This window comes from Ascidiella aspersa, chromosome 1 (genome assembly GCF_963924565.1).
Source record: "Ascidiella aspersa chromosome 1, kaAscAspe10.2, whole genome shotgun sequence".
Taxonomy (NCBI): domain Eukaryota; kingdom Metazoa; phylum Chordata; class Ascidiacea; order Phlebobranchia; family Ascidiidae; genus Ascidiella; species Ascidiella aspersa.
In genome coordinates this window covers 8381979-8407148 of record NC_139447.1, presented here as the reverse complement: position 1 = coordinate 8407148, position 25170 = coordinate 8381979, and the positions used below count along the sequence as shown (strand labels likewise).

General features: G+C 37.7%; 3 protein-coding genes across 3 annotated transcripts; 1 reads left to right on the top strand and 2 right to left on the bottom strand.

The window, feature by feature from the left end:
- Positions 1-213: 213 nt before the first annotated feature.
- On the bottom strand, positions 214-8125 carry LOC146167063 (formimidoyltransferase-cyclodeaminase-like). Its single transcript, XM_083382530.1, has 12 exons — positions 7996-8125; positions 7544-7727; positions 7124-7252; positions 6817-6911; positions 6320-6490; positions 5903-6037; positions 5386-5579; positions 4583-4712; positions 2693-2898; positions 2048-2186; positions 1555-1650; positions 214-704 (listed from the first exon to the last, which is right to left on the bottom strand). Exons 1-12 carry the CDS (start codon positions 8047-8049, stop codon positions 612-614), a joined length of 1626 nt encoding a protein of 541 aa, XP_083238656.1. The 5' UTR covers positions 8050-8125; the 3' UTR covers positions 214-611.
- Positions 8083-10202, bottom strand: LOC146167062 (uncharacterized). The gene is made up of 2 exons (XM_083382540.1): positions 10073-10202; positions 8083-9151 (listed from the first exon to the last, which is right to left on the bottom strand). The coding sequence occupies exons 1-2, from the start codon at positions 10161-10163 to the stop codon at positions 8271-8273; spliced, it is 972 nt and encodes a 323-aa protein (XP_083238666.1). The 5' UTR covers positions 10164-10202; the 3' UTR covers positions 8083-8270.
- A 1728-nt stretch (positions 10203-11930) lies between these two features.
- Positions 11931-14552, top strand: LOC146167061 (uncharacterized). Its single transcript, XM_083389290.1, has 2 exons — positions 11931-13351; positions 14124-14552. Exons 1-2 carry the CDS (start codon positions 12044-12046, stop codon positions 14133-14135), a joined length of 1320 nt encoding a protein of 439 aa, XP_083245416.1. The 5' UTR covers positions 11931-12043; the 3' UTR covers positions 14136-14552.
- The last annotated feature ends 10618 nt before the right edge of the window (positions 14553-25170 follow it).

Sequence of the window (25170 nt, the reverse complement as noted above, 5' to 3'; positions counted from 1 at the left end):
AGGTCCAACTCAAGTCATTATTGGAGCAAACAAATATTTTTTATGAAATCCACATAAACCTTCAGCAGTGTAACTTTTCGCAAATAATAAAAAGACCTAATGCCATTTCTTAAATTAACCACCTCGAATAACACATGGAGATACATTTAAGGCCATGATGTTAAGGAATAGGAAGCCATTAATATTTAACAAAAAAGCCACAATGGCATGCTGTCGAGCCGCTCCCAACTCTGTTTTATTTGACGCCCTTAACTTACACCAGATACATTAATCAAAAAACATTTTAATACTTTAGCAATTGCATATATTATATAGTTATACAGATCAACACTAACCGTATGACATTAGTATTAATTTATAAGATATTAAAACAAATTTTTCAAAATAGGAATATTTTTCACAATATATGCATAGTATTCATTACCTTATAACACAAACGCAAAAATAAAAAACACAATTCGATCCACATAAAATGCAGATCTTCGCAAGGTAATAACAATGAATACTTAATTATTGGTTTATAAGGCAGTGTTTTTAACTTATAATGACAAAGCGATGAAACAATGAAAATATAAAGCGGCAGCCGTCTACAGAGCTGAATAGAAAGTAGGTTACTGCTGTTTCAGTCTGTTGCCAACGAGTTCAAGAACTTCTCTACAGTTTTCCTCCGCCTGCTTTCCTTCTTTATGGGCATCCATTTCGATCTAAACGTGAAAAAAAAATGTCAATTATTTACCAGCTGCCTAGAATATTTTCATTACGTTTCATTAGGTGTTTTTTTCCGTTAAAGGTACAATGTAAATTTTATTTGCGTTTAATAATTTTATAACCCCCTTGGAAACTTTAGGCATATGTAGCAAAAATAACAACAAAAAGGCACAAAACAAGGAACATTTGTTAGGCAAATTCAAAACATGAATATTCGGTTTTTCTCTTTTTTTTCAATGGGAAACATAAGAATAATATTTAGACCGGATGCTATTATCCAAAAGTTATTTGACTTAACTTAGGCATAAAACCAAAAAGTCACATAGTAGTATATTATTGTTCAAATTATAAACAACACAACGTAAAATGCAAAAAATTGGACGTTTAGGCAGTGTTATAAGAAGTCCTTTCAGTGTTCTTTGGAAAAGAAAACATACGATAGCCCTATGTAAGAAAAGTATGACTTGCTTTGAAAAAACTTTTTAAATAAATTTATTTAAAAGTGTTTCATAATATAATGCTAATTCGCGCCTAAAACTAAAAACAAATACATACGTAACAACGTTCAATTCTGAAAACTAACTGAAAAGGAGAAATAATGCTGATGACACTTTGGTAAAATTTTCGATAGTAAAAGTTTGTGTACTATAGGCCTATAGTTCAGGGGTCTCTGGTTTTTGCTTTTATTGTTTTGAATTTTCTAGTTTCTACTACCAACTTTTTTATTGCAAAGACAACTGTATATGAAACTGAGTTCGTCGAGACCCAAACTTTGGTTCCAAAAAATAAAATGTCGTAAAAAATTGTTTCGCCGATATTTGGAGTCGGTAGTGAAAACATTCATACCTTTTGTCTGAGAGCTTCGTCCTCAATGCTACTCAGATTGATTAAAACATTCTGATGAGCACCCCACACTCCAAGCTCAAGGCACCTCGCCCCAACCTAAAATATAGGAAACGTGGCTGTTCTACAGTCTTTGACAAAACGTCCTAACAGTATTTTTTGTAAGTATTTACTAAATCTAAACCTACATAAACAAAAACAGCCGCCGTTACTATTTCTATCGTTCCATACTATTATAGTTACTCCAACCAAGCGGTAAAGGTGACGTCATAAACACGAAAAAAAATTATTGTTGTAAACAAAATTATAAAAAGCGGCGGTGGCTTTTGCTTGCTCTAATGCTATTTTTTTAGTTCGTACATACACTTTTTTAAACGTTTTTTAGTTTAAATTTTTTTAACGACCCCCTTTACACTCCCCGCGGCAATCAGATTGTACACCACTGTTCCACTAAAAAAACGCCAATGGCACCCTTTAAAAATGTCTCACAAATTACCTGTACATCAGACAAGCAATTAGGGTTTCCGTGTTGTGCAATTTGCCTTACAGCTGGCCACAAATTGTTGCAGGTTTTCATCACCTGAACAGGAACATTTATGGCCTCAAGTATACCGTCCAACATCGCACTGCTGCGCCTAAAACATTACACAGGTTGCCAGTTAAACGGAGACCAAATCGGGAGAAACAAACGGTTTTAACATAAAAACATTTTTCATCTTACATGTCGTTCTGGTTTCAAACAGATTAGAATTGACCCCTTAAACATTTTTAAAGAATTACTGACACAGTTCCGTACACTTATATTTTCTGTAGTTTCTACAAACACTACAAAATCTATTATGGTTTAGTGACTCTATGTCCTGTCGGTTATCGCTGTTATTGCAGAAATGATAAACCACTTAGATCGCGTCCAAGACCAAAAAAATACCAAAAAAAAATACCTTCGAAAACCAACAAAAATCGGGTTAGAATTTCTTAATCCCACCAAAAACATGGGTCCTCAACAAATTGGGGCAAAAGTAAAAAATTAAACTTGTTGCTCCGTAGACTCCGAGGAATCCTGTTGGGAAAACCTGTCTTATACTGTTATTTTTCAAGATAATTTTTTTTTTAGTAAATTAGGTGCCATATAATGGCTTACACTGCAACTTCCTCAGGATTGGTTTTCGGTAATTTCAGCACTGCCATGAAAGAATTATAGGCTGTGGCATCCTTGTCCACAAGAGGGAGTAGCTGGGTCATGCCATGGTAAACTTGCGGAATTGACTTTCGCATGGTTTCTTCAATCGACTCCCACTGTTTCTTTCCGTACGATAATTGTCCGCCCATTGTGGAAAGCGCTGCACCCTAGTGACAAAAAAGAGTAGCAATTAGATTTAAAACCAGTGTTGGAAACAAGTGATTTTGAAATGAATTGAGCTTCAGTCAAGTCATTTGCAATATACCGTAAAGTCAAGTCTTTCTTCCCCTTCTTCCTCAAGTCCAAGTCCAAGTCAGTTCCGAGCCAAATCATTTTAATCTAAATTAAATTTTTAAACGAACAAAAGAGTCCATCTCAATATTAGGCTATTAAAATAAAACAGACAGCATCACACTGTTTCACGCAAAAAAGTAAATACCCTAATTTAAAACAATCGTATATAACTAAAGCCCTTAAATTTAATCGCCATTCACCAAATGAACTTTACCCAACTTTTAGTCCAGTCAAGTGATTTAGGAACAACTAATAAAGAGAATTTAAGTCAAGTCATTGACTTACGTTATTACATTCTTTAACTATAGGTTCTATCAGTTTTAAACCATAGGTTTTATCTACTGACAAAATTTAAAATCATTTTGGCGAAAGCAATAGCATTTCTGCGAAATAATAGCATTTATGCAATTTGTATATATATAATATTACAAAGTATATATAAGTATATATATAATATTACAATTGCAACGTTAGTAACCCCTCTACAGTCCACCCAAGAATTTTCACAAGATAAACGCACTAGTTTTTGTGCTTTATCGCCACGTTTATGGGATTTCTGTGCAGCAATAAATCTGTAAGCCAGTGAAACTCGCGCATTTTTGCGCGTACGTCTTGCCTTTGTATTCTTGAATGTAATTTCTCTTTTTTAAATTGTATAAAATATGCTAGATTAGTCCTTGTTCAAGAAGCACTATATCAAACGGCATACAAACCATATACGTTTCAACAACAAAATTATTAGTGGAAATTCAGTACCGCCCGCCAGACCTTGAGTTTTTTTGTTTTTTTGGTGAAAAACTTGTCCACCTCTGGCTGAAACTATGACCTTGACCAAGGGTTAACGTTACGCCAACATTTTTAAACTTAACTTGATTTTATCAACGAGTGTTCTAGGTGACATTGTTTATGTTGACACTGCAGTATATGTAAACTTCCAGTGATTTATCGTTTTATTTCCGTTCCCGCACACCGGTGTTTCGTAACCCTTTTTTTTTTGCTTGCGGCATCTTACAGAAATTATAAACAGTTCGGGACACCCTTGCTCGAATTTTTGCTGGGTGGTTAACCATAACGTTACCATGAACGAGATTGAAACAGCACATGTGCAACAAGGTCAATTTTTTTTTACTTTTTGCACTTATATCGTACACAAACTGTATCAAGAAGCTTACCAAATGAGCAAAATTTAAAATCCTAACTAATCTGAAATAATATCTCCCGGAACCCTTGAGCGGTAAAAATGACATCCTAAAGTGCCGCGCCAACCCCGGCCAATCCTAAAGTGCCGCGCCAACCACTGCAGTATACCTTTTCAACGTAGGTTTTAGCCACTTTTATTAGCAGTAAATCGTAAGGCTGTTAGGAGTCGGGCTCAGGACTCAGTGGAGTCCATTTATTTCGCTTGAGTCGGACCCGAAGCAATCGGGGGCGGTCTCAAGATTCGAAGAAATAAGCAAATTTAGCAGAAGTCCTACACTCGGGTATCGGGTTGTTTACAATCGACTCCGAAGCCATGTTAGAACGGCTAAAAACGAAATGAATCTTTCCATTACTTACGAGTGATGCCACCAAAGCCGACACAGATCCACCACCAGGGGCAGCAGTGCGAGCCGCCACCGATTCAACATATTTTCTCGTCGACATCGAACAAAGTGGAAAGTCGCGATTCTCATCGGCCACCACGTACCTTTAAAGTAAAAAACGGTAATTTTTCAAAAAAATCTGTTAAAACACAAGGTCAATCACAATCACACGAAAACTTCTACGTACTTTCATTGTTTTTTTCAATGTTATTTTGACTTTTCATACCAGTCATGCTTCAAAAACTTGTTCGATTTAAAGATGCAGCTAATATCAAGGGGGAAACTAATTGTTAATAAAATACCTGGCTCTTGTTAGTAAATGACGACCATGGATTGAAATGAAAGCAAGTAATACTTTGATTTTCCGGCAAACAGTGAGAAATTTTATTAGAAATAAATGAGAATATATCTCTAAAATTGTAATTACGCCAGAAAATCCGGAAGAAAACTTACTGTTAATGTGAAATGCTTATTTTGTTATTGCAGCGCCCCGTACTATAACAACCAATCTATCTTAGCGTTTTCTTGTGTTTAAAACATTAACCGATAATCCTTTATTCGTATAATGTAAACCATTTCACCGTGGACAATATGGATTTAGCGCGATTATCCGCTTTAAGGTAGCTCCACTAGTCCGCCTCTTATATACTGCAATTCTATTCGCAACGTTCAACAGGAATACAGTTTAACCCGTGTGTTTAAAATCAGTGCGGAGCCGAGCCAGTTTTACGACATTAAGGTAAATTGGTAACCAATACCCATCTAACATCATCATACTCTATAATTTTCTTTTTGATGTCAAAGGGAACGAGTTGATTTAGGCCGAGCTTGCTGACGACAAGTTGCACTTTGGAAGTTTCGTCCAGAACAAACAGTTTCTCCTTGTCAATGTAGAACTCGGCAGCATCTAGGAAGCATTGGAGAGGAACAAGACCGACTATTTCAGATCCGATAACAGGAAGATTGAGGTTCTGCCAATTAATAGAAACTTGTAAAAAAACAGTAGATGTTAGCTCGATTGCTGCGGCTGCACAAGAAAACGAGAAAAAACAATAATTTAGAATATTATATATAGTTCTTTAAACAGAGCTGATTGTTGTTATTAAGAAAGCACCCTCAAACAAATTTATTTTCAGGAATTAAAAAGTATGGGGCAAAATTAGATGTTAATTAAACTATTTAAATTTTATGCCAATATGTGCAATTTTAAATAACCTCTGTTAAAACTATTGTTGTTTAAACTACATGGATAATATACAATCTGTTTACATTGCAACACATAAATAGATTTTACCTTTGCAAAACTACAAACTCCCTCAAACAATTGATGCAACTTGGTTTTTGAAAGGTCAGTTAGGTTGGCTGACACTTGGGCAATGTTGTGCTCGTCCAAATACCATCCTATGGCTTGCACACCAGGCAGACGACTCTGTCAAAGGAAAAACACTATTTATGAAAAGAATTACAATACAAATGTCCAAATGCTAGTGTTAACTGTCTTTAAAGGATTATTAAAACAAATATATTTTTAATCTCTTCTACTGACATTATTTGCAGAAGTTGTTTCTTTTGGAATTTTTAAACTTAGTGTATCATATGAAAAAAATTAGGATTAAACTTAATGTAACTACATAAAAAATATTTATAAAATAAAACGTTTTAATGGCTACAAGAATAAAGCAAGAAACAAACCTTAGAGAAATTCTGTCACCTGCTTTGGTTGTCCCTTTTCTCTGATGTTAAGCGCAATTTTGTGGGCTTGTTCTTTCGTCGAGATCAGGTTCACATTATAGGCGACCAAAAAATTGCGAGCACCAACAGCGGTTGCACCCCAAGATGGCACAAAAGAGGTGGGGCCAAAATCTGGAGTCCAAGTTGTATCCTGTAACATTAGCAAGAATAACAGTAGTGCTAATTTTTAAAGGTTCGGATAGTATTAATGAAATAAGTAAATTCATTGCTGAAGGATTCAGTATTTTTACAATGTAATACCTGTAGTTTAAAAGCAACTGAAAAAGTTTAATAATAATTAATAAGAACATCAAGAATAAATCAATCTATGGACAATTATTGTGAAACTTAAAATTTGTGTCGACAAATCATACATCAATGAATGAAGGAAATTGTTGTTTTTTATATCATACTAAAAGGTATAACAAAAATTAAGAAGCTCATCTAAGATAGATGCTACGGAAAAAAGGGGTAAACCTGTAGTTTTTGTGGCAAGTTTTCATATTCTCCTGATCTAATGTTGGGCAGACTAACTCTTGCATCCGACGAGGCAGCAAAACCATATAAATACACTGAAAAAGATGTACTAAACCAATAAAATAGTTGGCATGTGTACTAGTAATAAAAAAATTTAAACAAAAAAAACAATGTTTTCAATTTATCTACAAATATAAAAACAAAAATGCTTGTTGCATTACATTATACATATATATATGTGTATATACCCAAAAAACACAAATGAACTTGCTTAAGCAAACAAAAGTTTATCCAGGTAACATCAGACCTGGCACTTGCAACTCATTTGACATTAGTTCACCCAGTTCCCTGGCACATTGCACACAATCATCCATTGTGACATCACTGACAGGAACAAAGGGACACACATCCATTGCTCCAAATCTCGGATGTTCTCCTTCAATGTGAATAATAGTTGTATATGATTCTTAGCTTTGTTGGAATATACACAATTTTCTAGCTAATTTTTTCAATTTAAGTTGCAACTAAATATTAAATACTAATTAAAAATTAAAAAAACGTTCTGTCAGCATGTTTCACAGATTTAGTTAGGTTGTCTTTGAAAGTAAATATAAACAGAAAAAAAATTAAAATTTTTGTCGTTAAAAATTAAAGTCAGGGAATTAAAAATAAACTTAAATTATAATTTATAAGCTTTAAATTTTACTTTCAACAAATGAATTGTTACCTTTATGCACTGCCATGTTAATGTTTTGGTAGGCAGTCTTGGCAGCATTAAGAGCACCCTGTACAACAGCAGTTGGATTTCCTACAAAAGTGTACACTGTCCGATTTGTCGAACTTCCAATATCTACATCAACTAGGTGACATCCTTCTGATTTGCTAATACTTGCTGATATTGCATCAATGACCTGTTGAAAATAGGAAATTTGCTGAGAATCTTACATTTATCTGTATCTGAACAAAAAAAAAATTTTAATTGTTTTTATGGGACTGTTTTTTAGCGATTTAAAAAAATTATTCAAACTTTTTATAAACTGTTTTCACAACCTTATTAATTCAATAATTTTTTAATATTGCGATTTTTTAACTCATTAATATTGCGATTTTTTAACTCATTCAATATTTTGTTGACAGTATCTTAACTCAAACAAAACAAACATTAAGCAAATGGAATACCGCTTTGTTTCTTCCTTCAGAAAAATTAGGAACACATGAAATTAATTTAACCATTTTCTGTAGATAATAACACTTTATCAGCGTTAGTCTGAAAACAAAACATAAATAGATCCTCAACTACCGTTTGATATTTTGGTTTTGCTAACATTTTACTTAGACGTCATCAGCTTTACTGAAAATCATTATACAAACTTGGTAAATTGATGATATGCAATTTTACAGGTAATTTTAAAGACATTTAGGCAATTATTTGAAAAACATAATAAAGTGTGAAATCATAAAAGTTTCGGAGGCACAGGAATAATTGAGTTGTAATTAATTCCAAGAGGATTTGTTAAACTTGAATTTTCTGCGAATTGCTTTAAAACTTCCTCGTCATCGTCCTCTACAAATTTCTTGTCCGGATCATTTGTCAAACAAAGATAAACGCTTCGCAGGTTTTTACGCAAGTCGCTGTCGTCCAGAAACTTGATCTGTTCCATCAGGGATTGAGTGCAATCCTCAATGAGCAAGGCAGTGATTGGTGTTAGTTTGGGCAGCGGTTTATCGGCCACAGCAGCCGCAAGATATTTGTAGGCCAGGTCGTAATCGGGCACTGGGAGCTCTTTTGGGGGGTTTTCATTTTCGTTGTCTATTTTAGGTATTTCCTCTTCCAGTGTTACCATAATGGCGGAAAACAGCTGTTGTTCCAAATCATTGTTGTCCGGGGTAACTGCATCCAATATTTCAGCCCACTTGTCAATGGGATGGTCATGCAATCGACGATGCTTGTGTATGACACGACACAGTTGCTTCATTTTAGCTCGAATTTCAGGTAACTGTCTTCCACAAGTCTTCATGGCAATTTTTAAATCATGAGCAATATCAGTGTCAATTCCTGAATCGCCTACAATATACTTGCCCTTAAAAACAATCCTAATGGCCTTTGCAAGGAGTTTTTTTTCGCTTGCTCGCCAGCCAAATGGTTCGAACAGCTTTCGAATTTCAGGATCGCAATTTTTAGTTCTTGATTTGAATGAATCATTCTTCTTATGTCTAGGGATTCCACTGGTTGAAGGACTCTCTTCTGTGTTATTTGGCTTCCTTTTTTTAATTTGTGATCTTTCAGGTGAAAAATCTTCGTCACTTTCAGTGGACCTCTTCTTCTTTCGAGAACCTTTTAAATTAGCCATAATTGTTTCAAAACTGTAACACAAAACCGTATTATATTTAATAACATTTGATAAACATAAAATCAAAATCAATAAGGGATATATAAAAGTAAAATGCAAAAATTAGCATTCTAAAAAATGATGTAACAAAAAAGTGCCATGAGACTAAATTTAAATGAGCATTTGACAAAACCGACAAAAAAGTAATTTGACATTTTGCAATTAACAATCCTGCTTGTATTCAATCCAAACCATTTCATGTATACACCAATATACAATCAAGCTTAGGAAGGTAGTTAAAAACTAGAGGAAGGATATTAAGGTTTGATGTAAACAGATTATTATTTTTTTTTTTATATTGTATTTGTAAACTTGAACTTCAAAACTAAGTCCCGTTAGTTAAGAAATAGCATGTCAGTTCCAAGCAATAGCACATCCAGGACAATATCATCAAGTATATATTAGAAAAAAATATTTTTGGGTTGTAAAAAATAAAAAGATTGCTCCAGGTAAAAAGGCACTGGGCTTCAAGGCGAGGGCCGACGGCTACCTAAGTCTTTGACACATATTTCTTATAAGTATCAGACTCCCAAAGAACTGGTCACTAAAACTACCTATGCTTGTTTGATTTGTTAAACTCTAGGCAAAGCCAGTCAGATAATATTGCTCGTTGAGTACATTCACAATAAATTAGACCTGTGCGAACTTGGCGCGATGGATTGGTTTTAAGGCAATATCTCCGAAAGTTGTGACGATACAGAGTAAAAATTTCTACACAATCCTTATATTGTTTATTTTTGTGTAGAAATTTCAACTCTGTATCGAAACAACTTTCGGAGATAATGCCCAAAACCAATCCGGCGCGCCAAGTTCGCCCAGATATCAATTAGTACCTACTGAAAATCATTTTTTATGACTTAAGTTACCAGTGTATCTTTGGCTTGTTCCTTTTTCAAATGGGACTATCCTAGTTGTTTGTACTCTGCTTAACCTAAACAATAACACATTTATATACATTCTTCACAAACTGGTTCAGCGAAATCGCCCAACGCAATGTGCATTTTCGCGTGCAAAGCTATCTGTAATTGAATCCGGTCGTGGTCGCAAATATAAACAATAGCTTAGTAATAGTTCTTCTTGATCGAAATGGGGTAGGCCTATTTGGGTACAATATAGAGGTTGGACTGCGAATCGTGGTAAGGTTTTTATAACACTTTATTATATCATTGTTTCATCATTTTGACTTTGACCGGCATCGTCGCTTTTCTGTGAAGTCTACTGTCCATCATCCATCGTAATTCGGCCAATCTGAACTCTACGCGAGGGAGCAGTAGAGCGCCAAGTTTGTTATGTGTATACGTCTGACTATACGCCTAATCAGGGCCGTAAATAAAATTAAAAATTGCACCGAAGTGGTAAAAACAAAATAACAGTTTTTTTTGATGAAATAAGAGGATAACAACGATTGAGCGATTTATACGATTAGACTTGAATGAGCAACACTATGAGAATGACTAAACATCCTTCCGCCGAACGGAAGTTATGGTAAAATTCCCAGAAATTAAAACGTGCCATTATATCTATGGTATTCTACGAAAGATGTCATTCGAAGTTCGTCACTTGGGTGGGGTGGTCGACAAAAGTTTTTAGAGACTTGACACGCAAGAATAAGCAGCTAGCTGAGGAACTGGCTACAAAATAAAAAAGCTTACGTAAATCACCAGAAAACAAGGAGAATTTACGATGAGTGAACTTAGGCTACCCATGTGCCAGTGGCGTAGCCAGCCGAAAATGTTTTTTTGGGGGGGGCAAAAAGTTTGAACTTTTTTTAGCTTTTGTCATTGTATTAACTGCCGCCACGAACACAAATAACAATGTTAGCAAACCGTTTCGAGCACCAACTGACTGAGTATTAACGCAATACTCAAAAACTATTCAAAGAGCAAAGGCCAAAAACTGTCTAAAAGCAGTAAAACTACATTAATGTATAGCAAACGTATGATTAACTATCGCTTGTGGCGTAACAGTGCATGACAATTGAAGGTGTGGCATGCCTGTGCTCGACTGTTGTGCTACTGCTCATAAATGCTAAAAACAAAATATTTAGAGTAAAATGTATTTTTAATTTTTTTTTTGGCCTTTTTTTGTGCGTATTAGGTATACCAATTTAGCTCACCGGACAACAACCCGCTGGGACATAAAAAGAAACGCCAAAACAATGTCGGGCCACCGCCAAAAACGGTTTACATGTGGTTCATATGCAAAAGGACCTTAAATAACAAGTAACAACCCCACGCCTTTGAAAAGTTAATCGTATTTTTCATGCGTAATAAACAGCATTACGTTTAGCGAATATTGAAACCTTGGGGTAACTAACATGCTTGATTTTCGCGTGGTTTGGTTTTCTACCACGTTTGACAAATTTTGTAAACCACCGCTAGTAAATAGAAAACCATAGCGATTGTAGGTGGACCCAAACAATCCAGACAAAAACATTATTTCACCTTATTATTTTCAATTAACTAATCATATTTGTAGCGTATCTATTTTGCTGGCCAATTTTCCTCTTTGAACTAAGCCTAACCTTAAAATACATTAGGTATCATTATTACTATTTGTTATGTATTATTATTTATCGTCGTTTATCACGTACTTTTACGCTTCAGTGATTACGTGTTATCGCGCCATTGATTCTTGTTGTGCATTCGTGGCGCTATCTAAAAACGTGCTCGCTTCAACTTGCTACTTGTTAGACTTGTACTCGAAAGTAAACGCACTCAGTTAATCTGAGAACACAACAAATTGGCGACGAGGATGGGATCCATGCGATCTGCATATTTATTTTAATCTCCGCGATCAAAATAATAGTTTACTGAAGAAAAAGAGTACAAAAGAAAATGGCTACTAAAGAACTAGTGGAACTGTTCAAGCACCAGCTCGAAGAGCAGAAGAAACACATAAGTAGGCAAGCTGCTCAATTGGAGGAACAAAAGGCACATTCTGCTGCTCAGCTCGAAGAGCAGAAGATACACATAAGTAGACACATGGAGGAACAAAAGGCACGTCACAGAAAAGAACTGGATGAACAATATTCCAGAAACAACGAGCAAATGGCAAGCTTTATGGAAACTCTCCAAAAATTTGCAGCTGGCAAAAGTGTTTCCCAGCCTGAAGCTTCATTTCCAATCAGCACGGTGCCAAATTTTGCCCAGTTTGAACCAACCATGGAACTGTGGACAGATTATTACAACCGGTTTTTGACATTTGTAGGTGCACATTCTGTTCCTGGTAATAAAATACCACAAGTGTTTTTGACTAACCAGTCTGCAGTTGTGTATAAGCTTCTACAGAATCTTGCAACCCAACAACAACCATCAAAAGATATCAATGAGCTCACTATGGATAATATCATAACCTTTATGGCAGAGCAATTTGACCCAAAAAGGTTTGTTGTTAGAGAACGGTTCAAGTTCTGGAGTGAAATGCATCGGAAACCCGGCGAAAGTGTAAATGAATTGGCAGCAAGAATTCGCCAAGATGCTATTACATGCGATTTTGCTTCAATTAAGAATCCACAAGATGATGCCATGTGTACAAGGTTTATCTGTTCAATAAAAAATGAAGCAGTTTTAAAGGCTATTTTCAAGGTGCAACAAGGGCTGACATTTTCCAAGGCAATACAAATAGCTCTTGAGACTGAAGATGCAGCCAAAGTGGCAAAAGAGACCGCTATGGGCAACATATTTACCCCTTCCATTGAAGCAAATGTTGTAAGGGAAAAGAAAAATGTGGAAGTGAAGACCTCTCGTAATTTTGTCAAAGGTCCACCATGTGGTAGATGTGGTCGAAAGGGTCATTCAGGTACAACCTGCTTTCACAAAAACTCTATATGTCATTTTTGTAAAAATAAAGGACATCTTGAATCTGTCTGTTTCAAAAAGAAGAAGAGCCAAGTGAAATCCATCACCAAGCGCAGTGTTTTGCAAACCGTCAAAGCTATTAATTCAACTGGCAAACTGCAACAAGAAGTCAATATTGATGGTCGTACATTTAGATTTGAAGTTGACACTGGAGCTGGTGAGAATTTTATTTCCAAAGAAAGATGGCAAGAGCTTGGCAAACCCACACTATATCAAAGCAACTTGTATTTTGAGTCTGCATCTGGACACAAGTTACCTACACTTGGTGTATTCGAACCAAGGCAAGTAAGTGCTAATAGCAAGGTAATTGATGTTCCAGTTAAATTTATCGTCACCCATATTTCTAATCTTAATCTTTTGGGTCGGAGTGGAATTTCTAAATTAGGGATATCTATTGATGCGCTGATGCAACTGAATGGCTGTAAATCTAAAATTAGTAATGTTACGCCAGCTAGTATCAGTGGTTCACATAAATCTTTACAACTTGCATGTGAACAGCTCTGTAATGAATTTCCGAATTTATTTACACCTGGATTGGGTTGTTTGAAAGATTTTGAACTTGATATTAGGTTTAAAACTAATGCAAAGCCTATTTTTTGTAAACCTCGACCAGTGCCCTTTGCATTACAAGAACATCTGGCACAAGCCTATGAGGCAGGTATAGCAAAAGGTGTTTGGGAGAAATCTCAATTTAATGATTATGGGACTCCTGTGGTGCCTGTGTGGAAAAAGCGATTACCGGGACAGGAAAATCAACCTATTCGTGTTTGTGGGGATTATTCTGTTACTGTAAATCCACAATTAGAAATCCATCGGCAACCACTTCCCTTACCTGAAGATTTAATGCGCCAACTTGGGGGTGGACATGGTTTTAGTAAAATTGATTTGGCCGATGCCTATAACCAGATTTTACTTAGTCCACGGAGCCAAAAGAGGCTTGCATTAAGTACGCATAAAGGGGTATTACTTCAAAAGCGACTTCCTTTTGGAATAAGTTCTGCGCCTGGATATTTTCAAGAAATTATGGGACAGCTAACCTCTGACTTAACAGGTGTAGCTGTTTATTTAGATGATATTTTGGTAAGTGGGTCAACTGCTGAAGAACACCTGCAAAACCTCCGCGCACTTTTGCAGCGACTTCAAGACAGAGGATTGAAATGCAAACAACAAAAGTGTGTGTTTGCGCAACCCAGTGTTGAATATCTTGGACATACGTTGTCACAAGTAGGAATTAGAAAAGGACAAAAGGTGAGTGCAGTATTGAAAATGCCTGCACCAAAAGACTTAGCTACTCTACGTTCTTTTCTTGGTTGTGTTCAGTTTTATAACAAGTTTTTGCCAAACTTAGCTACTGTGTCTGAACCTCTTTACAGGCTTACCCGTAAAGGAACTAAGTGGGATTGGGGTAAAAGCCAAGAGGCTGCTTTCAACAATTTGAAAGAAATGTTATGTGCAGATACTGTTCTGGCACATTTTGACCCTTCATTAAAAATAGGGGTTTCTTGTGATGCATCTAACGTAGGGTTCGGTGCAGTTTTGTTCCACAGATTCCCAGATAGCAGCGAACGTCCCATCGTGACCGCATCTAAGACGCTGACAAAGACACAGAGGAACTACAGCCAAATCCAAAAAGAGGCACTCTCCATTGTTTTTGGGCTGCAAAAGTTTCACCAATTCCTCTATGGAAGGAAATTTATATTGGTAACTGATCACAAACCTCTATTAGCTATTTTTGGACCGACTAAAGCAACTCCAGCTTTAGCAGCCAATCGTTTGGCCAGGTGGGCATTATTACTTGGTCAATATAATTATTCTATTGAATATCGTAAAACAGGTCATCATGGAAACGCTGATGCACTCAGTAGGATGCCTGTTGGACCGGATCTGGACTTTGACAAAGAAGAAGAGGAGGAGAATACCCATGTGGTAAATGCAATTAAAGTGGTCAGCATGCAACTGAACCCCACAGATCCCGGCGTTTTGGTGAGAGAATCATCAAAAGATCCTGTTATATCCACAGTGATGAGATATACAAGAGAAGGATGGCCTGAGAAGGTAGTTCCAGGATCAGGTAAAAATAGTAGTTATACTGTGGAAAGCTTTAGAAAAATATTATCTTCGCTTTCAACATGTAATGGGTGTCTACTCTACGGAGCTAGATTGGTAATCCCGCACAGTATACAAACGCCTGTTCTAAAGTTGTTACATTTGGGTCACTTTGGGATTCAAAGAATGAAACAGTTGGCTCGCACAGCTGTATATTGGCCCAGAATTGATAATGATATTATGGAAACATGTCATAATTGTCATACTTGTCGTGTGTTTCAAAATAAACCACAGAAAATGACAAATCACCCTTGGATGCTTCCAGAAAAGCCCTGGAGCAGAGTCCATATAGATCATGCTATTAATTTTTTGGGTAGTAATTGGTTAGTGCTAGTGGATGCTTATTCTAAATATCCATGTATTCATCTAACAAGCTCAGTTTCAACACGTAGTACTACAGAGCTTTTAGAACAAGATTTCGCGCACTTTGGTTATCCTCATACCATCGTGTCTGACAACGCCACTTCATTCAAATCGGAGGAATTTCAAAGTTGGTGTAGAGAGAGAGGGATCATTCACCTCACAGGAGCTCCCTACCACCCAGCAACAAACGGAGCAGCAGAACGGCTTGTACAAAGTTTCAAGCAGGCATTAAAGAAATCCGACTTGCCACCACGAGCGGCACTGCAGGAGTTCTTAATGCAATATAGGCGAACGCCACTGGCAAGTGGTTATTCACCCAGCGAATTGCTGACAGGACGTCTTATCCGTACCAGGATTGATGTTCTTCTACCTTCTCCAGCACATGTAGCTCAGGGAAGGCAAACCAAGAGCAACAACAGAGACCGACGCCCCGGCTTTAATACGTTTAAAGTTGGAACCCAGTGTTACGCACTTTGCGTTGGGCCTCGGCACACACAGGAACCTAAATGGGTACCTGCTGTTGTTGTTAAGGTTTTCGGCGAAAGAAGTTTCAATGTCAAGGTCATCCCCAGCGGTCCTACATGGAGACGGCATTTGGATCAACTTCAGCCAAGGTTTTCATCGGATACCGATGATGTTCGTCGAGGTGCGTTGGAGCCCATACGTGCTCCAAAGGGGTATTACCTTCGCAACCCCAAAGAGACTCCCCAGTGTCAATAATATGTTTTACTCTTTTTAAAGAGTAAAGGGGGAGGTGTTATGTATTATTATTTATCGTCGTTTATCACGTACTTTTACGCTTCAGTGATTACGTGTTATCGCGCCATTGATTCTTGTTGTGCATTCGTGGCGCTATCTAAAAACGTGCTCGCTTCAACTTGCTACTTGTTAGACTTGTACTCGAAAGTAAACGCACTCAGTTAATCTGAGAACACAACACTATTTTTATGCTAGAAACTAGTGAAGTGAATCAGCAGGTTACGCATGGTTGCGATGGTTGCCTGAGGCAGTTTGGGCGGCTGTAAAACTTTACACAGCAATCGTGCAAGAATAGTCAAGCATCTTTTGACTTGTAGTATGATTTTAGGAGCTTTTAGATTGTAGATACTTGTAATATAATAAAGATTCCGTTTAACAAATATCATAATGTTTTAATTTGTTGCATCTTGCAATATTGTTTAAATCCTTTGGAGTCAATTACATGCAATGTTTATTTTAAATGAGGTACTAAATTAGTAACCTTACATTAGGTAACCTTAAATACACAATTTCATGATGTCGAATAATAAAGTTACATTTTTATGTTGATTTGTGTCAGATAATTATCAAGATACATCTTTTTAATTAGATCTTTTTTGAAAATTAGACATCAGTTTCCTTCAATATTGCATTTCTTGTTTAGTTTGTTGGAAGTTAAATATTATTTGTCTGGCAAAAATGTAATTTATGAGTGCCTTTTTAAAAAATTTAAATGTTAGTTGATTGAATGTCATTAAAAACAGTTAAAAGTTGGCTGTATTTTGTTACAAATGGACTTTTTTACAAAAATGTTTTTAATGTCTTGTAGTGGATAAATGGTATTCATTAAACTATCATAGTTTATGCTTTGGGTTAAACCATTTTAAATAACTATTACTTTACATCCCATGAAAAATGAAAATTAGTCTTTAGAAAAAACATAAATTTAATGTTTTAATATCAACAAGATATAAATTGGCTAAATGTTATTTAGATTAGAATGAATGTTTAATGTCCAGTTTAATGCAATGACAATGGTTTTACAGCAGCCTGTCAAAGTCAAACCCTAATTGATTTGTTTAAACACAGAATAAAAGGCTTAAATAACGTTCAGAATGTAACAGAGACTTGCAAATTGCAGTAAGGTTGTTATAGCACAGACAACAATACGCGTGCTGTGCTCGTATTGCCTAACGCAATTCGTTCTTTTTCTCGTCTCGCCCTTTTTGCGCAGCGAACGATGCATTTTCGGGATGCCTTTCAGCTGACGTAGTGGGCGACGGCTGCACGGAAAGTTAAGGAAAGAGACGAGAAGCAGCAAAGACTCCCGCTTCGCCGAAAGACTCCTCGTTATTATGACCGGGACGACCGAAAAAGGCAGTTTGTCACGCACCGTTGGGCGTCAAAGCTTCACGGCAGTTCCTGAAATCCGTGTCAAAGGGGCGCCGTCAGGAACCTTTTGCGTGAGGGGGACCCTGTGAAAATACGCGCGGCTCTAACAATAGAAAGGTTACCAAAGGAATATGTAGCAAGCCGCCGAAAATTATCAGATCTGAAATAGATTACCACAATATTAGTATTTTGGTGGTCGAATCTTTCACAAATTACTCCCTGTTAAGAAATATATTTTCTTTTCAGCAAAATAAATGCTGTAAAAACGCTAGAGTTTTTAGGTTTAAGGTAGCTTACATTTACAATAGCTGGACAAACTGAGCCAAAAGGCAGAGCCCTAGGGGATAAACCTTCTCCTTTTAGACCCCTGAAGGCGTCCATGCGTGTAACTACCGTACTCCCGTCAAACTTTCAGCCAAAGGCTCCTTGTCTGCTTATGACGCTCGCGATAAGCATAGCCTCAAGCTGCTTGAACGTCTACCACTGCCCTTGGCGATTCACTTTCTCCGGTGCACTTGACTGTTGATAGTGGCCGATGCGATGCACTATTTGTACCGCCAGACCTGAAAGTTGGTACATGTGCAGTATGCTGATGCAGAAAAATCACACAAGGGTGAGGCATATAGTCATGTCAGTCAGTATGCAAATTGGTTATATTGTGTTAGACAGTATAATCGAAATTGTAGTGTTTATGTTTAATTTATACCTACCGAAAGCCTATCTTTAATAGGCTACATATGCCACCAGGGTCTAGTATTTGCAAAGGTCTTTCGTCTCGCAGCTATCTTTCTTGTTCAACGTGATTTAGTCCTTGGATCGACAACTGGTGAGCGGAAATTACGTCACCTCAATGGTACACTGTCGTTGCAAGAAAGTAGAAAACGCTTAACTTGCAGGCAAATGGGACGCACGCGAATTGAGCTACGAGCTTCAGATTTTCTTGTTTTTTTTAGTTTTACGACACTGTGTATTGCAATAAGTGTTCAGGAGTTTTAGATTTTTTATATGTTCGAATTGATAAGCAGGAAACGCACTTTAAAGGTGGCAGTGAAGCGGTTACTAACTTTACTCGGTGATTTGTTAGGCTATTTTAGTAGTCACATTTCAAAATTATACTCATGGCTCGCATACCGAACCAGATTGTGGTCCTCTTGTCAAACTTATTTTCCTCCAAGTCGGATTAGTTTGCAGGCTGTCACGTTTTACTGATTTCATTTTTTCCGTCGCCAAAAAGCTTACCGTCGGTCGTAAATAGTCCTTTATCACCGACAAGTATTTGGCTAGATACGCGCTAAGCGCTTAGTGACCAGATTATAGATTAGATTGCATCGTTGTGCTTTTTAAAATCCGATTAATTCAGCTGAAGGGAGAGAGAAAAAAGAAACCCTCCGCCGCATCTTTAAGAAACCTATGACGTAATGATATTTTGGGCAGCGGACACGCCTGGAAATGGCCTAGGGAAAAGGCATAATTTGACTTGTGTATTATCCTGTTTCTCTCGTCGTTTCTTCGTCTGCGTGAGAACGTTTCGCGAATGTTTTCTGTGTTTTTATAAATTGTCGTTATGGGCGCGCTTCTTGACATGGCCTAGTACAGCACAGTTTCGTTGTGTAACTAAATAAGCAACGCTACAGGCGCGTGGCTTAAACGTAAATTTAACTCCTTATCCTGTTGTATTTCTGGACGACACTATTTAAAAGTTTAAAGAACAACTATACTTGCTGTAGCTTTCATTTGAAACTCCACCACAAGCCAAGCAACTGTAATAAGAATTCGAGATGTCTATATTTGTTTTGCGTTATCGGTTCAAAATTGTTAGCTGTGTGTCGATGTTTTGCGTATTCAACCAACGCAGAATGCCCCGCCAGTTGCGTTGTACCGGTAATGTACCAGGATACAGAGCCACTACGCCTACGTATCGACACCGTTCGTTTGTTTTTGTTTCTCCTCAGTTCGTTACTGTAAAGTACCGTGCTGAACTCAATAAAGTTGGGCCTGATCTACAAGATTTAGTAGAGACTTTTTAGCACATGTAGAATCTTTGAAACACACATTCATAGGTTAGGGACTATTGATAATAAAAATAATACGAAATTTCGGAAATAAATCAAATATTTTCTCCTACTTTTGAGTGTTTTAAGATTTATATGAACATCAACCCAATACATGTCGGTTACATTTTCGGCGAGACAAGATGGGAGAAGCCTTTCTATAGCTGTCGTGATAAACAATTGCTATGCAACGAAATTGACTCCAGTAGCAGATGGTCCCTGTCCCCTTATGACGATCGCTTTTTCTCGTGGGCCTGTTTAATTTACGCTCGACAGATTTGTTGTAAGTGAATCGCGAGTTGCGGTAAGAACTTCAAGCTGTTGCCAGGTATAAGAGTGACAGTCTACCGTTGATTCGGAGTCTATGTCATGATTCCAGGGCACTGATATTCAAATGCTCAGTTCGATCACTTAAAATAAGCAGATATTTAAAGCTACAACAACTGTGGTACATGTACAACTTGTACAGCTAGTTGCAGGCAGCGTTTTTAGCCATTAATTTTGACTTTTTGAAGAGGTTAAACGCCGGTTACACACCATGTATATCAGTTATCTGTTCTGCGGTTGTTTGTACATCAAGTTGTCCGGCTTACAGATAAATCTGGAAGCTTATGCTCCAACTGGCTGTTCATAACTTGTAAATTTATTAACCGTGTTACACTAAACGAGGTTATAATGCTGTATGGCTGTGATTAAGCCGATTAGCAATGTAACCGGCCAAGCGACAGCTTTAGCAGCCGAAAGCCGAGTTAAACATTTGTTTTTTGGCTACAACCTGAAACGATCCTGCGTTACGCACCCGCAACCGCCCACTGTGTCTGTTTATCAGCCCAAAGTCAAGCGACTCTGGCATTCCTGCGTTATGATATAGTTTGCGCGACCGCCACTTGAGCTTGCTTGTCTGGAAGTCTCTTTCTCTCTTGAACCAACCAACGCCCTTTAGGCCAAATTTTGCGTGGCCACTTTGAAAATCAGTCGGATCTAATTCGGCAAACCATTTTTTGGCAGTTTTTGCAAGCTATAAGTCAAATGGAGACAGATATTTCAAAGCTATGTTAATAACTGGCCAAAAGTTTAAAACATCACCCGCCAAAAAATAGGTAAAAAAGCGTGGGCCCTTGCTAAACGGCCGCTTTGATAGGCCTTTTAGAAGTCAGACATCTGACTCACGGCCTGGCCGAGCAGCGGCGGAAAGCATCGGAGAATCGGCGGCCTTCGTTCAGTTTGCGTGGCCTACTTTGAAGCCGGCGCTGTCAGTGAAGCAGATGAAAAGTTATTTTCTGTGCAGCTCGTATCTTGTTCTTTAGTAAAATGCGCAAGCCTGCGAGTAGTCAGTACACAAGTTTAATTTGTATAGACTAGTGTTGATTTTGATAACTAAATTGTCACCTACCAGAGCTGCAAACGATGCTCTGAGAAGTGCCTTCATTGTAAAAATGTAACTATGGATGAGAAAAGTCCTTTTTTGTCAGTGTTAAATTCCTATGTTGTTAAATTATACTTCGAGCCTTCAAAATACCATTGGACTTTGTCTTTCAGGTATAGGCCTGAAATTTTCATAGCTTTGTTGTGATTTGTGGACAGATTTGAGAACGTGTTTTGCTAATCGCTGTTCGTGTAGTGAGCAGTCTGTTTATTGTGCTGGGCCAACAACTTGTGTACTGAATTGCCAGCAACAAAAATTCGTCGTTTACTGCTTTTGTATTTTCTGAGTAGTTATGTTGTTATAGGCACTTTCGTTTGGGTGGATAGGCTAGATTCGATTTCAACAAGCAATGCTGCGTTTGTTTTTGAAAAAAAATGTGATGTTTCATGCAAGTGATATCTAGTTACAAACATCAACTACCTATTACGTGTATCGCGAAAAACACATTTCTTGTTTTCCGAAAGTGATCATTAGAGTGGATTGGAGTTGCGTTTAAACCAAAGCTAAGATTTACATTTTCTCAGCTAGCCACACCCTACCAACAGTGCCTGGACAGTGAGCGTTGTACTGTCGCCTAATGACATCGTTAAAGCTAGGGCAGGAAATTGCTTTGGCCTGTCGAGATGCCTACAAAACTTTCACCGCGACAGTTTTGGCGTGTAAGAATTTGCATTAACTTTCGCTTAAACGTTTGCTAGTCCGAAAACAGGCTGTAGTAGGAGTGTTGTACCGCCGTTCCTTAAGTTGATTGTTAGCGCCTTAAAGCAGATTTAGTAACGTATGGCGAAATATTTCGAAACTTTTGTAAAATGGGTGTTCAACGGATAATATTGATAACTTGAATCCACGCAATTTTAGACAAATTTTACCTCTATAAATCAAGTTGTAAAAAAGGTTAGGGCCACATTGGCCTAATATTTGCTCGACGATATTCACAGCTGGTTACTTTCTTGTCAGTAGGATTGAATGTAGTTAGTAAGGTTGCAGTTTGATGGTGTTTCTCTGCCCATCAGTAAGTTAAACTCAGCATTGCTAACTAGAAACCCATCACCGGGTTCTGTGGTAAATTGACCGGCTTTCATTGCGCTTCAAATTTCAATCAATAGTTTGAAGTGTGCTGGACGCTATTGTCAGTCCACCACCTATTGTTAACCACGGAGAGTTAAAAATGTTGTAACAGACCAATATAGAAAACACAGAATCGCTTAAGTTACCGCTGTCACCAATAAGATTGTACCGCCCGAAATACATACCTTGTTTAAAGGCATGCCAATTTTGCTGCGCGTTTTGTGGCTCAAAGTACGTTGTAAAAACCGTTGGTGATTACAAATGTATTATAATTCAGAGTGGCATATATTTGTACTGTTGGCATTATTACCCCTCCTCCCCCGTTTTTTGCGTGAACCTAAAAGTAAACTATCCCCTGTGAACTTAGAACTTCTAGCCTTTAGAGACGTTACACTTTATGCCGAGTGAGTTAAGTGACGTAGCAAGGTTACACGAACTGTCCACGGATGCGCTAATAGTGACAGATAACATGTTCTTCCTTATTAGATAATATGTTCATCTGTAAAAGCGCTTTTTTCCGCCAATGTTGTATACAGGGCAGATACCACGTCTGATCGGAAATACTTTTCTGTGTGGGTGGAACACTTACTCACTTAAAACACCAAATCGAACAAGGGAGAGATAGTCTGTATAAACATTAGTGTTTTAATTGCCTGCAGATTTTGGTTGAATCATATCTCCAACAAGGAAAACAAAAGAAGGGCAAGTTGCTCATTATACCCTCAAAGTGACGTTTTTAGGGTTACAAAAAGGGCGTTCGCAGATTTTAGCTTTCCTCTTCCCTTTGTTTATTGAGTTTTTGCTTTCGTTGTGTCCAGTTATTCAATGGCATACCCGAACCCTTATACATGTAAAAAAATGGGGGATTGAATTCAACCATTCAATGTCATTCAATTACGAAGTCCTTTTAAGAAAAAGTGCGTTATTTTAAATCAAACTTAAACTTACTAAGAAATTGAACGAGCGCCTTGCAAAGAACCTACATTTCGCATCTTGCATTTCGCCTGCGCAGCATGATATAATGTATTGGCTAAACGTCAGGGCGCTACAACATACGAAACTTTGCTACATAGAAGGTATGTTGATTCGCGGCGGTCCGGAAACGCACACGATTTAAGACTTGTCTCATATTGGGTCAGCTTACATGGCCTAAAAACAGCACATGGTTCACAATTTAACTACGCGTTTGTGCGTTTTTACATAGCTTGACCATTAATCTTCAATAAATTTGGCCGTCACTTCTTCTCTACACGCTTGTCTTATAAATAGGGCCAAACTGTAAACTTAAAAAACGATAGGTTGCTTTTGAAGTAGCCTTGTAAACTGGCTTTTATTGACTTCCTAGGTCGATGCCTTGGCTTGGGGTTCGCGTTTGTACGAAGGGCGAACTGGGATCACGATACAGGCAGGAAACGTTCTTGTTTTGGTAAAGTTTTTTAACCGCCGGACGTGCTTGGCACTGCTTGAGTTTAGGCAATGCGATCAATCCACAAGTTGTATGTCTTGCCGTTTTCGACCAAGAGACTTTTTATTTTATAAATGATACTTAAAGGTTAAGTTTAGCAGATTCCTGAATGAATTACTGTGTGCATAGGTGCAAAATGTAACCAAAAATCCGAAAAAAGTAATTAACCTTTCGCTGTTTTCTGCCTTTCAGAGTTTATGCACGTGGTTTAAGTTGATGGCTAAATATTAGCGATTTTTGCTGGCAGTGCTGCGATTAGAGGGAACACTGTATTGCCAACGAATACGAGGTTTAACAAACTTCAACAAATAGAAAAAACGACCAAGTTATACACATGACTTATCCCTTTGTAAAGTTAAACCGCTGTAAAGAAAGTTTATTGAACTTCGTTTTTAGTTTTCATGGCGGCGGTAAAAAATATTACGAATCGAGTGACGCGGTCTTGTATTGACTTCTTAAGCATATGCAAACACCTCTGACGCGTTTGAGTCGTCTCTGCTGTTTCAGGTATTTAGGGCACCCACTTCATGGTACTTATTTATTTCAACTTCGCGAACGATTTGTTTTAGAGAGTTGAAGTTGATTTTCAAGTCGCTCGTAGCCTAGTAAGGTTTCTTTGTGATATGAGCATTAGAGGTCTTGATTGTAAACTTCAAACGTAAACCAAGCAAAGTCGGTAGTCTCTTAATCTGATTTAAATGCCAAAGTATGCAGCATTTTGTAATTATGGACTTTAGATTGTGGCAGTATTGGGTAGGTACCCTATTAGTAAATAGCTTTTGGGATTTTTTTTTACTTCCTTCTTATGGTTTGCCAGCAGACCGCGTTAGTGAACTGAAACAGAGCCTGGTAAAACGTGTGCATTAGACAGTTTGCTACAATAGTCAAATGAACCCAGAAAAGGCTCAGACAAGCGTTGCTTATGTTATGGACCTTTCAGGCGACAGCTGAAATATCCGTTTCATCGAAAAGGCAGCGTCCCACGACGCACCGAAGCGTTACATGTTGCGACAAGCCTGGCGGCTTTTTCCTTCGGGAGGCCCCAAGCCGCGGCGACGATGTTTGCTTTCGCAAAACGTCACAAGTTTACAAGCGAAGCTTAGTGCTATTCATACACAGCGTCTGTCCATAATCGCTCGCCTCTGAATTGCCACGATTTCTACGCCGACGCCGCACTCTTTTCTCTTTCCGCGTTTTAAAGGCACTTCAGGGCTTGGATTGGAAGCGAATGCCGGTCGCAGCTTGGGCCAATTGAAAATGTGGCGTCGGCGTGCCGATTTTGGAACCGCCGATAGTAGCTACACATTTTGAAGCACTTCAATATGCGCGATCATTCGTGACTAATATTCAGCAGGCAGCGCTTATTCTTCTGCCAAAGTTTTTTTGAAATGCCTCTGGGCAAAAAGTACAGAGACAGAGTTTCTATCTGGTCAAGTAAATTGCCTGAACCTACTCTGCGATTTGTTGCAGGCAGGTTTATAAAATTGAAGTTTAG

Excerpts from the sequence above, each read along its gene's own strand:
- LOC146167062 (XM_083382540.1), bottom strand. The coding sequence starts at position 10,163 with ATGTATATAAATGTGTTATTGTTTAGGTTAAGCAGAGTACAAACAACT. Across the intron at positions 9,152-10,072 it reads AACAAGCCAAAGATACACTG|GTTCTCGAAAGAAGAAGAGG; the intron begins GTAACTTAAGTC and ends CTAATTTAAAAG.
- LOC146167061 (XM_083389290.1), top strand. The coding sequence starts at position 12,044 with ATGGCTACTAAAGAACTAGTGGAACTGTTCAAGCACCAGCTCGAAGAG.
- LOC146167063 (XM_083382530.1), bottom strand. The coding sequence starts at position 8,049 with ATGGTTAAATTAATTTCATGTGTTCCTAATTTTTCTGAAGGAAGAAAC. Across the intron at positions 5,580-5,902 it reads GAGTTTGTAGTTTTGCAAAG|AACCTCAATCTTCCTGTTAT; the intron begins GTAAAATCTATT and ends ATTAATTGGCAG. Across the intron at positions 4,713-5,385 it reads ATCAAAAAGAAAATTATAGA|GTACGTGGTGGCCGATGAGA; the intron begins GTATGATGATGT and ends TTTACTTTAAAG.